Here is a 12,444-nt window from a genome sequence, read left to right on the forward strand (position 1 = left end):
TTCGCTGTGCACTCCCAGCACAGGCTCCCTAATAGCATGGCTGTGAAAACCGTGCCTCTGTGCGTTTTTGGCTTTTTACTCCTATACCACATTTTATCATACTGTAACCTGTTATTGCTCTGTAGTCTCCCTGACCTCTTTAGTGAGGAGAACTTTAATGTATCCGTTTCTTACATCTTTGTTCCATAATGTAATAGCATGGATCATCTTTTCTAGCTGATGCTTCATATATAAATAATTTCTTTTGAATAATTTATTGGCTCATTTACTTGACATCTTTCCCTGAGTACAAGATTGACCTGTTATTGCCTGTGTCAGCAACTTGATTCTCTTGCTTCATTGTTTTAGCACATTAGCCATTGGACTGTGTTTCCTTCTTCTAAATATTATAACTCCTTTTAGAAGCTGGCTTAAAACAGAATTTAAAATATCATCCTAATTCCTTTTTCAAGGTTTGCATGATTCAGCAAGGTTTTAAATCAAATACTGGCTGAAATTTTTTTTAACCTAAACAAAGCTATTTTCTCAAACACTAGGTAGTGATAGCACTGGCTTCTGAAAACTGTGTATAATAGCATATATATTTGAATTTATAGCCTTACCTAATTACTTCAAAAATAGTCCCAAGTATATTTCTCAAAATATTTGAGGTGTCCTTTCAGGGGTTGGGGGGGTGTTCAGTGGTAAAGTGCTTCCTGAGCAAACTTGAAAGCCTGAGTTCAGCTCCTTAGAACCCACACAAAGAGCCAGGCACTGCAGTGAACGTGATGCCTCAGTACTGAGAAGGAGAGACAAGAGGATTATCAGCCTAGCTAAAATGACTTCAGATTCAAGAAGAGAACCGGTGTCAATTTTCTTTTAAATTACATTGACCTCTTTCCAGCATCTGTTCACTTGGTTTGTTTGAGACAGGGTCCAACTATGTAGCCCTGGCTGTTCTGGAACTCTCTATATAGACCTGGCTAGACTCAAACTCAGAGTTCTCCTGCCTCTGCTTCCAGAGTACTAAGAACAAAGGTGGGTGCCATATGCCCCTGTCACAAGTAAACTGAGTGAAGAAGTGACTGTAAGACGCCTGACCTCTGCCCTCCACACACCCACATGGTGAAACATACGCACGCTCACATATGCCATACCAGTTTTATAATTTTCTCTTTTATTGTTCCTCTCTCTCTCTCTCTCTCTCTCTCTCTCTCTCTCTCTCACACACACACACACACACACACACACACACACATGAATAAGTACAACCTGCTGTCCAGCTACAATGTTGCATGTCTGTAATCCTAGAACTCAGAGGCAGGTGAATTTCTTTGAATTTGGGTCACCCTGGTCTACAGAGTAAGTTTCACGCCATCTAGAGCTACATAGTGAGATCCTGTCTTGGAATAAATAAACAAACAAACAAGTAAATAAATAAGTAAATAAATGCATGCTTCCTGTTGAATCCATTCAGCGTTGCTCGGGGGCATATAGGACTGACTATTTTTATTAGGTAATCAATTAGGGGGCTCACTCGTAGGAGAACTGATTCTCTCACAGTGGCCATTAATTGCCTTTAGCTCTTTATCTAGGTGTTGAGATGTGAGATTTCCCCATTTTTGTTGGCACATCAAACTGATATTGTCATGGTTCCGGTATCCTTTAGACTACCATATTGTTGAGATTTCATGGATGTAGCTTCCCTGTTCTGTATAGGAGACAGCCTCTTACCAGGTGTCTGGTCCTCTGGCTCTTGTGGTCTGTTCAGTCCTTCTTGTGACGTTCTGAGTCTTAGTGTAGGCCTTGTGTTGTGCATATGTCATACCAGTTAGAGCTGAACACCTCATGGTAGACTGTTACTCACATTTCCATCTGCTGCAAAAAGAAGCATCTCTGATGGATGATAGCTGCACTTATTTGTGGGTATAAGGGTAAGAATTTAGAATGTAATTGTGCTGGTTTGAGAAACTTGAGCCAGGGCTAGAGAGGTAGCTCAGTGGTTAAGAGCACTGACTACTCTTCCAGAGGTCCTGAGTTCAAATCCCACAACCAGATGGTGGCTCACAACCATCTGTAATGAGATCTGATGCCCTCTTCTGAAGACAGCTACAGTGTACTTACATATAATAAAATAAATCTTTAAAAAGAAAAGAAATTTGAGCCATAGTTTCTCAGTTGATATTTTTTCTAAATAAGCTCACTAACTTTATTTTATTAAAGTTGAGTCTAGCCAGGTCTATATTTATTTATGTTTTATTTATAGCAAATATTCCTTTTGGTATTTCCTCCTTTTGTGCTTTAGAAATGCAGAGAAAGCCAAGCATGGTAGAACCAATCTGTAATTAAACCACTTTTGAGGTAGAGGCAGGACAATCAGGGGTTCAGCTATATAGAGACCAGCCTGATTTAGGTGAAACCCTGTCTGAACAAACTAGCCAACCCCAACAATGAACACAGAACAAAAAAAGAAGTAAAGGGGCTGCGGATTTAGCTCAGTGGTAGAGTGCTTACCTAGGAAGCGCAAGGCCCTGGGTTCGGTCCCCAGCTCCGAAAAAAAGAACAAAAAAAAAAAAAAAAAAAAAAAAAAAAAGAAGTAAAGAGGAAACCAAGCTTGTACTAGAATTAGAACTATATTTACTATATTAGATTCAGTTGAATGCTTAGTGGTTACCAGATATACATGTAAGAGGAATTATTAGAAAATAGTGATAATTTGAAATTGTAGGGTTTGGTTTGGTTTGAGTCAAAGTCTTGATGTATCCGTTTATATTAGTCTGAAACTTACAATCTTCCTGCCTCTGCATCCCTAATGCTAGGATTATAAACATGGGCCTTGACAACCAGCATTCTTCCCCCCACCCCCACCCCCACCCCCACCCCCTTTTTTTTTTTGGACAACTAACAGGTGGAAGGAGCACTATCTTTTATTTGCATGTGTGTGACTCCCATTATCTGCATGTTAACTTAATCCAATAGCTCTATTTACACATTACTAATTATTTGAATTATCCAAACAGATCATTACAAACCTGCAATTTCCCATCGAGATTTAAACAGCAGAAATGTCCTGGTAAAGAATGGTGGCACGTGTGTTATCAGTGACTTTGGTCTGTCCATGAGGCTAACTGGAAACAGGCTGGTGCGCCCAGGGGAAGAAGATAACGCGGCTATAAGTGAGGTGAGTCTATAAGCATCACACTGGCATACCCTGGAATCATGACACTCTCTCACAGTGGATATCCTTGTGCACTGTCACTCACACACTGTTGTGAGTTAGAAAATTAGGAAATACCAAACACACTGTGTAAAGAACTATGGAAGCTTATCAGTTCATTTTGAAATTCCAGCGCATTTGAACAGACATTATGCAGAAGTATCTTGGAATTGATTTTTTGTTGTTTATTTTAAAAGGGAACTTCATTAGATTGGCTTTTTGTTTTGTTGGGTTTTTTTTGTTTGTTTGTTTGTGTTTTGTTTTTTGAGATAGATTCTCTTTATATAGCCCAATCTGACCTTGAATTTATCACTGAGGGCTGAGATTTTAGGCAAGTGCTACCAGACTCAGCCAGGAATTGACTTTTGAAGCAAGAGTAAGGTTACCGGGGGTTGGGGATTTAGCTCAGTAGTAGAGCGCTTGCCTAGCCAGCGCAAGGCCCTGGGTTCGGTCCCCAGATCCGGGGGGAAAAAAAAAAAGAGTAAGGTTACCAAGTTTGAGATAGGACAGTCTACCCTCTGATTACAATGTAACATCCTTTCCGTCCCTGTTCTCTGCTTTCACGTACATACATGTACATATACACACATATTCACAGTTTTTGAAAATATTAACTGACGTACGTATTGCTTGGCACTTTTCTCACCACATTTGATGGTTTTTATTTTATATTATTGACTACACTGCAAAGGTGGTCAATGAGTTAGGCAGTTAACTAGAGCCTCATGGAGTTTTAAAAGTTGGCATAGGAACAATTACTTTCTTCTTTCTCATCAATGGCAGGTTTTGCTAAAGCAGTTAATACTGTTTAATTATTAAGGAGGGAGAGATTGCGAAAGTACAGTATACTCAGTGACCTGCTTAGGGTGAAGTAGTATCATTTATACGAGTACATTTTATATGTGACCTTGGGCTAATGGTTGCCCATCAGGATATGCTGTGTTCTCTTTCTTTAAAATACCACTTTTAATTGACCAGGTTGGCACAATCCGCTATATGGCACCAGAAGTGCTAGAAGGAGCTGTGAACCTGAGGGACTGTGAGTCAGCACTGAAGCAAGTGGACATGTATGCGCTTGGACTGATCTACTGGGAGGTGTTTATGAGGTGCACAGACCTCTTCCCAGGTGAGAGCTGCTGTTAGACTTACCAGTGTTTTGAAGCAATACCCTTGTTCCTTCTTTTTCACTCACATTCAACAACTCAACTGGATATAATAATCTTTTTTCCTTTAAACCTTCAGTTCATTGCCATCTGATTATGGAATATTCAGAATAGAAATTTTCTGAAATAGAATAGACATTTTTCTGAAAATAGCAGTAGTTGCCAACTGGGATTTTGGCACACCTTTTTTTTTCTGGTTAGGTTTCCTTTTTTAAACATTGTAACACATAGTTTTAGTTTTAGAAGAATGTCTGAATTACTCCTTTATTAGCATATATAATCCACAACTTGCTTTTATTTTGTTATGATTTGTTTGTTGCTTACTACAGGATCTCACTGGATGGATGCCCTGACTTACTAGTGCGTTCTTAGTAGCCCAAGCCAGTTTCTAACTTGTGTACTCCCCATGCCTCTTCTTCCTGAGCGCAGCTTTCACAGGCATGCACTCCATGCCCAAGGAGATGTGTGTGTCCATGCTCATGTGCATACACACTGATGTGAAGGCCAGAGGTTCTCACCAGATGTCTTCCTTGATTGCTCTGTGCCTTTTGAGATAAGATCTCTCACAGAACCTGCAGCTTATGGATTCAGTTAGGCTTGCTGGCCAGCCATCAAATTGCACTAATGCATTTGTTTCTACACCACCACCACCACCCCCCCCCCCCCCGCCCCCAACCACCCACCACCCGGCACTGGTATTATAGGCACACACCATTAGGCCTAGCTTTTTACATGGACATTGGGGATCTAAACATTAGATCTCATATTTGTATAGCAAGCACTTTACTGAGTTGACTCATCTTTTCATAAACATTTTTGCTTGCTTATTTGTTTTTAAAGTACTACAGTTAAAAGATGACTATCGCTTTTGTTCTAAAAAATAATAAACAATAGTATTAGGGTTGGAATATGGCTCGCTGATAGAGTTCCTGCTTCTTAAATGCAAAGGATTTGGGTTTAATCCCCAAAAAGGGATTAAAAAGCCTTCAGTTTTATAAGTAGGGAGGCAATTAAATCTTGTTTGCAGAACAGTATTTTAGAACATACATACATACATACATACACACACACACACACACACATACATACATACATACATACATACATACATATGCCAGAATAGTTTTCTGCAAATAAGTTCAGGTCTCCAGTACCCATGTAAAAAGAAGCAGCAGCAGCCCATTACTTTGTATACTAATTTTAAAAGCTAATAAATAAAATTGAAAGGATTGGGGCAGGAGAGATAACTCAGAGGTTAAGAGCACTGACTGCTCTTCCAGAGGTCCTGAGTTCAATTCCCAGCAACCACATGGTGGCTCACAACCATCTGTAATGGAATCTGAAGCCCTCTTCTGGTGTGTCTGAAGACAGCTACAGTGTACTCACATACATACAATAATCTTAAAAAACAAATAGAAAGGATTATAAAAGGTTAAAATTCAGAGGTAAGTTTTTTGTTGGTGAATAGAGTTTCAGCTTAGTGAAAAGCATTCTAGAGATGGATAATGGTGATAGATGCACAGTGGGACTTGTATTTAATGACACAGAACTGTACACTCAAAAACGATTAAAATGATAGATTTTTTTTCTTTGTTTTAGTTATCATTCTACAACAATAAAAAAGTAAGAGAATTACATTAAGGTACTTTTACTGTCACTATACAAATATCTGAGAACAACAAAGGAAGAAATTTTGATTGAAGTTTTAGAGATGTCAATCTATAATTGCTTAAACCTGTGTGTTTGTACAGTATATCATAATATCAGGAATGTGTGGCAGAGAAGCTATTCATGGGAGACAGAAAACAGAAATAGTCCAGACAATATATATAACCCCAGGTGTACCTTCCACAACCTACTTACTCTTACTGGCCCATATCGCACATTTTACCACCTTTCAATAATGTCATATATTATGAATCATCAGGCTCTCATGACCTAATGCCCTCACAGGCACCCCAGAATGTTTGACTCTCGGAGGTGCTGTACTTCTTAATTCATTCAAGTTGATGATCAAGATGGATTAGCCATCACAACACATATAATCTTGCCATAGAAGTGGGATTCTAAGAAGAGCATATTAAGAGTAAATTCAGAGTTGACATCTGATCCTAGAGAAGTTATCTAGAAGTCTGAGAACTAGTGAGTGCAGCAGCCAGGAACTTAAAACAAATGTTGTTTAAGTCAGGAAGATGAGTTAACTATGGAAATGTTTGAAGAGGAATATTGATAGATAACTGAAGAATTTATTATTTTATTTTTTAGGTTTTAGGATTGTCTTAGTCATTGTTTTATTGCTGTGAAGAGATACTGTGGGGGTTGGGGATTTAGCTCAGTGGTAGAGCGCTTGCCTAGCAAGCGCAAGGCCCTGGGTTCGGTCCCCAGCTCCAGAAAAAAAAAAAAAAAGAAAAAAAAGAGATACTGTGTGGCCAAGGGAGTTCTTTAAAAGAAAGCGTTTAATTGGCACTTGCTTATAGTTTCAGAGGCTTAATTCATTATCATCATGGCAGGGAGCATGGCAGCAGGCATCACAGGCAGGTGCTGGAGAAGTAGTTGAGAGCTACGTCTTGATTCATGTGAGATGGCCTACTGAAGCCTCAAATGCCATTCCCGGAGACTTCTCTAGCAAGGCACACATCTCCTGACCCTTCTAATCCTATCAAAGAGTTCAACTCCTTGGTGACCAAGCATTCTTATTCAAACCATACAATGATTTTTATATTTTATGAATATTTTTACTTGTTCATTTGAGGTAGGGTTTTTCTGTGTAGCACTGGCAGATCTGGAACTTGCTCTGTAGATCAGGCTGGCTTCAAACTCACAGGTTGACCTACCTCTGCCTACCAAATGCTAGGATTAAAGGCAAGTATCACCACACCTGGGCTTTAAGAATAATTTTATTATTTTTATTATAATTGTTATTGTTATTATTATTATTTGATTAAGAGGATCTTCTGTTAAATAAAGAAGACAGAAACTGTATGACAGAATATGGAAAACACAAGCAAGGTATACAGGGTACTTTTCAAAACCTTCTAAAAGTTTTGTATTTTTATTTTATGTATATGAATGACTTTTGGCTGCATATATGTTTGTGCACCACACGGATACCTGGTACCTATGGACAGTTGTTAGCCACCATGTAGGCTTAATGCCCTCTTCTGGTCTCTGAAGATAAACGCTCGTGCGCACGCGCACACACACACACACACACACACACACACACACACACACACACACACAGAGTACATGTACATACAAGCAAGAAAAACAAACATATAAAATGAAAAATAATTTTTAAAACCTAAAGAGTATTATATAATAATTATAAAATTTTTAAGACTTTTTTGTGTATTTCAAAATACAAAGTATGTTTTGAGGTTGAACAAAAACGTAACGAAGGCTGATTCTATAAAGTATTTGTAAAATAATGGGTTAAGTGTCTTAGCATTAGCACTTATAGCAAAGTGCTACAGTGTTTGGATGAAGGAAGAACGAAAAAGGCAAGAGAAAGAAAAGAAGTAAAATAATGTCATTTGAGATGGGAATCGAAAATAACTCTATAAGTAGACACACACTTAACCAATCCAAAGGAGGTAAGAGGAAAGGAGTGTTAAACAATAGGGTCAAATATTTGATCTCTTCTCAACAGTTTGAAAGGAAATGAGATTAAAGGACTTGTCTTTAGCAAGCCAGTGACTATAAAGCTTTAAGAAAGGGTTGTATCTCCCATCATCAAAGTTAACATCTTTATGTCCGAAGTGTATTAATAAAGTTAGCTCCAATTAAGTGTCTTTTGCAAAACTAGAATTAGAACCGTAAATATTTAGTGGAATTTTTTTGGTGAATGAGAATGTGTGTGTGTGTGTGTGTGTGTGTGTGCGCGCGCGCGCGCGTGTGTGCATGCACTCATATGCACATGCATACACTCATGTAGAGGCCAGAGATTGACCTCAGGTATTATTCCTTGAAAGCTATCCTCATTCTTTGAAACAAGGTCTCTTTGTTTGTCTGGAGGCATGCCAGTTCAGCTAAGCTGGCTGGTTGTGGAGCTCTAGGAGTCTGCCTACCTCTGCTTCCCCAGTGCTAGTACATAGCATAGTGGTGGGCTTTTTGGATAGATTTTGGCAGCCTAACTCAGGACCTCATGTTTACATGACAAACAGTCTACAGACTGAGCCATTTCCCAACTTCTCTTTGCTAGTTGTTAGTGTCAAAACTTGAATTTACACAAAATCATACAGTAATTTCTTATAGTAAGTTTTGAAGCTAGAATTTTAATGATTATAATAACTGGGAAGTACATACATCATCATGTCAGAGGCAGACCAGCTGTGCCAGTAAAGTACAGCTTACAGGTAATTTGAATGGAATTGATTGTGTAATATGAGGTAGGTTTCAAGGAACAAAGTGCTATAATCCAACAACTTTAAATCCTTTAGTTTTGTCTTAGAGTTGAATGTTGATATTGGTTTTCTTTAATCTTAAAAATATGCAGAAATGTCACCTGTTTTTAAATGCAATGCAGTAGTCTAATAACTTGGGTTCTGCTGAGTAGATTATAAAAATACACAATTAATTTTTATAAATTGTTAAAGTTGTTTAAAGTACTGATAGAAGACAAGAATTGTTTTTGAATTTTCAAATAGAAACAAAGGCTTGTCATATTTTGTGTTTGTTTTCATCTGGGTCATTATACCTTTCAGTGTTGTAGTGAGACAAGGAATGCAGACATTACTACTTACTGACAGGAAGATTGAAGCACAAGGGTTAAATGACTTTCCCAAGGAAAAGATGAAGCACAGATTGGAAGCAGACCGCCCTAACCGCCGTCACTTCTAATCTGCCTGGTTATTTAGTACACTAGAGTGAGTGAGCGGTGGTGAGGAGCCGGCAAGACTAATTCTCTTGTGTTCTTTGCCAAGAGTGTTCTCGGCCAGTGGTTTTCAACCACCAAAGGGTCAGAACCCTTTCGGCAAACTTGTATCTCCAAAAATATTTACATGCTATTTTCTATTCATAGCAGTAGCACAATTTCAGTTATGAAGTAGCAATGAAAATAATTTTATGGTTGGGATCACCACAGCATGAGGAACTGTATTAAAGGACTGCAGCATTAGGAAGATTGAGAACCACTGCTCTAGGCCATTGGATTTTTATGTATTAGTCTTAAAAAGTCTTCTGTTTGGCTCTGTGTGTTTATTAATACACTATCACATTTTTTAAAAGTCAGCAGTATTTCACTGTAAGCAGCTAATTGTGCCTATTGGTCAAATCCTGAGACGATAGTGGTCCTTTAATGTTCTAGATTTAAGTGCTGCTTATTAAAAGGAAAATTAAATAATGACATAGTCATTATCATAAAATTTCTTTTATATAGGACTTAGATCCCTAAGTTAGCTCATTTGCTATAGTGCCATATAACATGCACAAAGTCCTGAGTTTAGTCCTCAGCCCTGCATAAAGCTGGTGTGGTAGCGTATCCCTGTAACACAAGCCCTTAGGAATTAACAGCAGGAGGATCTAGCCTAAAGCCATCCTTGGCTACATAAGGAATATAAGGCCAGCCTAGAAAACACTAGATCCTATCTCCAAAAGCAAAACAAAACCAAAAAATTGTGGTATTTGATATATTCTGGCTGAACTAGAATTGAGCCAATAACTTGATAAGGCATACTGATTATTTGATTGCATATTATTGTACTGAATCCTGAAATTTTTCATTATTTTCTAATATGGGATTAGAATTCAGGCATAATTTTAGGTACCAAGTATTGTAATATTTCCCTCCTAAATTAAATAATAGTCAGTCTCATTTTAAAATACCTATCAAGCCTGAGAAAGAGCTCCCCAGTAGAAAACTTACTTAAAAAGACACCAGACCTTTAATCCCAGTACTTGGAAGGCAGATGCAGATCTCTATGAGTTTATAGCCAGCTGGGTCTACAAAGTGTGTTCTAGGATAGCCAGGGCTATATGAAGAAATCTTACCTTGAAAAAACAAAAACCAAAACAAACCAAAAGCTGTCTAGGGGCTCTGAGTTAAAGTCTGTACTTAGCATGTTCATACTTAGTACTAAGCACTTAGTACTTACTTAGCAAGGCCTTGAGTTTGATCCTCAATACTAAAGAATAAGTGAAATATCTGTGTAGCATTGGAAATATTTTATTTATCAATAAAATTTGAGACTTCTAAATATTTACAATATATCAAACCAATAATAATGACTCTTAAATTTGCATATATTCTTGAAAGGTTTTAATACATGATTTCTATGCTATGATATCTAAGTGCTATCTAATTTATATAATTTGATATTAGAAATAGCTCTGCTATTCTGTCCTCTAAGACAACTAGAAATTCTATTATCCTTTTCTATGAATACACAGGTGAATCTGTACCAGATTACCAGATGGCTTTTCAGACAGAAGTTGGAAACCATCCCACATTTGAGGATATGCAGGTTCTTGTGTCAAGAGAAAAGCAGAGACCCAAGTTCCCAGAAGCCTGGAAAGAAAATAGCCTGGTAAGAAAATGAGGACTTCTTACTAGAACTAGATAAGCAAAAATAGAAGCCACCTAACTTTGATGATTCTCACTTGTCCCCCACCATTGGACTGAGACAATAGAATCACATGTTCAAAGCCAGCCTGGCCTTCAATGTAAAACACTGTCCGAGACAGGCTGCGTGATGTGTAGAGGTGGATCTAGGAAGTTCAGTAAAATAAAAACATCAGAATTGTGTTGTGTGAACATTTCCTGTACAACAGTACTGAGCATGGTGTCTTAGGAAGCACATTACTATATTGCCACAAGCTCTGGCCTTTTGGGAAAGCTTGCTTTTACTATCACCAGCCACGATTCCCTGGTTCCTTGTTGTCTTCACTTCCTGTTCTTTTTAGGCTCTACACACGAAGCAACAGTTTTTAAATCTTATGTCTTTCTCTTACTTTTAGATGATTTTCTTTCTTTGCTGAAGTTCTACTTAAGTAATTATGCTACCATATGAGTAAGGTGTTAGACATCACAGTCCTTGCATGTTTAAGAGCATTCCATCTCGGTATCATACATGAGTAGTATTTAACAGAGTAACAGTTTCAAAGAGCGAAAATGTCCCCCAGCCTCCAGTCTTCATAATGAAAAGCTGGATATAGTCCAATCTTTCTCCATTTTGGGGGCAGGAGTGTATGGTATGTGGGGGTCAGAGGACAATGTGGCAGTCAGTTCTTGGTTTTGCCTTGTTGAGGCAGGGTCCCTCTTTCTGTTTCTGCCACACTGCATACTCCAGATTGCCTAGCCCATGAGTTTCTAGTCAGCTCTGTCTCCATTGCCCACCTCACAGCACAAGTGCTGAGGTTTTTCATAAAGGACACTGAATCCTTCTTTGAATGTGTTCCAAGGACTGAGCTCAGAACCCAGGTTGTCATGCTTGCCTCAATAGTGTTTTTGCCTACCAGCCTATCTCCCACAGACCTCCACTGCTTTCTGCTTCGTCTTTCTCTTTTTCCCCCTTTTGAAATAAGTTCTCAGTAAGCTCAGAGTGCCCTCAAACCCTCTGCATAGCTGGGGATGGCTTTAAATGCCCCATCCTTCTGCATCCACCTCTCACATATTGGCTGACTGACTGTTTTAGAGGTAAAGAGACACCATGATCAAGGCAACTTATAAAACATTTAATTGGGGGTGTGCTTAAGTTACAAAGTGTTAGACCATGATCATCATGACAGGATGTGGTGGCATGCAGGCAGGCATGGTGCTGAAGCATTAGCTGACAGCTGATGCTGATCAGTAGGCAGCTATCAGAGAAGACAAGGTTGAGCCTGGTGTGGGCTTTTGAAACCTCAAATCTGAAACCCTCAGTGACAACACACTTCTTCCATCAAGCACACACCTCCTGATCCTTCCCAAACAGGATCTGCATTCAAGCATATGAGCCCATGGAGGCTACTCCTCTTCAAACAGGATCTGCATTCAAGTGTATGAGCCCATGGAGGCTACTCCTCCACTCCACCACAGTGGAGTCTACCACCACACCCAGTTTTTGTCTGTGTGTTTGAAAGCTATTAAGACTCCTTTTACCAAAG

The 12,444-nt window shown here is 38.7% G+C and overlaps 1 protein-coding gene across 7 annotated transcripts in view; it reads left to right on the forward strand.

The window, feature by feature from the left end:
- Positions 1 to 12,444, forward strand: part of Bmpr2 (bone morphogenetic protein receptor type 2) — a 115,614-nt gene that overhangs the window by 86,101 nt on the left and 17,069 nt on the right. For all 7 annotated transcript variants that reach the window (XM_087564564.1, XM_087564560.1, XM_087564561.1 and 4 more), the window contains 3 exon segments: positions 3,000 to 3,160; positions 4,175 to 4,322; positions 10,750 to 10,886. In XM_087564564.1, the coding sequence (XP_087420690.1) occupies positions 3,000 to 3,160; positions 4,175 to 4,322; positions 10,750 to 10,886 (446 nt within the window).

Source organism: Rattus norvegicus, chromosome 9 (genome assembly GCF_021556685.1).
Source record: "Rattus norvegicus strain SHRSP/BbbUtx chromosome 9, alternate assembly SHRSP_T2T, whole genome shotgun sequence".
Taxonomy (NCBI): Eukaryota; Metazoa; Chordata; class Mammalia; order Rodentia; family Muridae; genus Rattus; species Rattus norvegicus.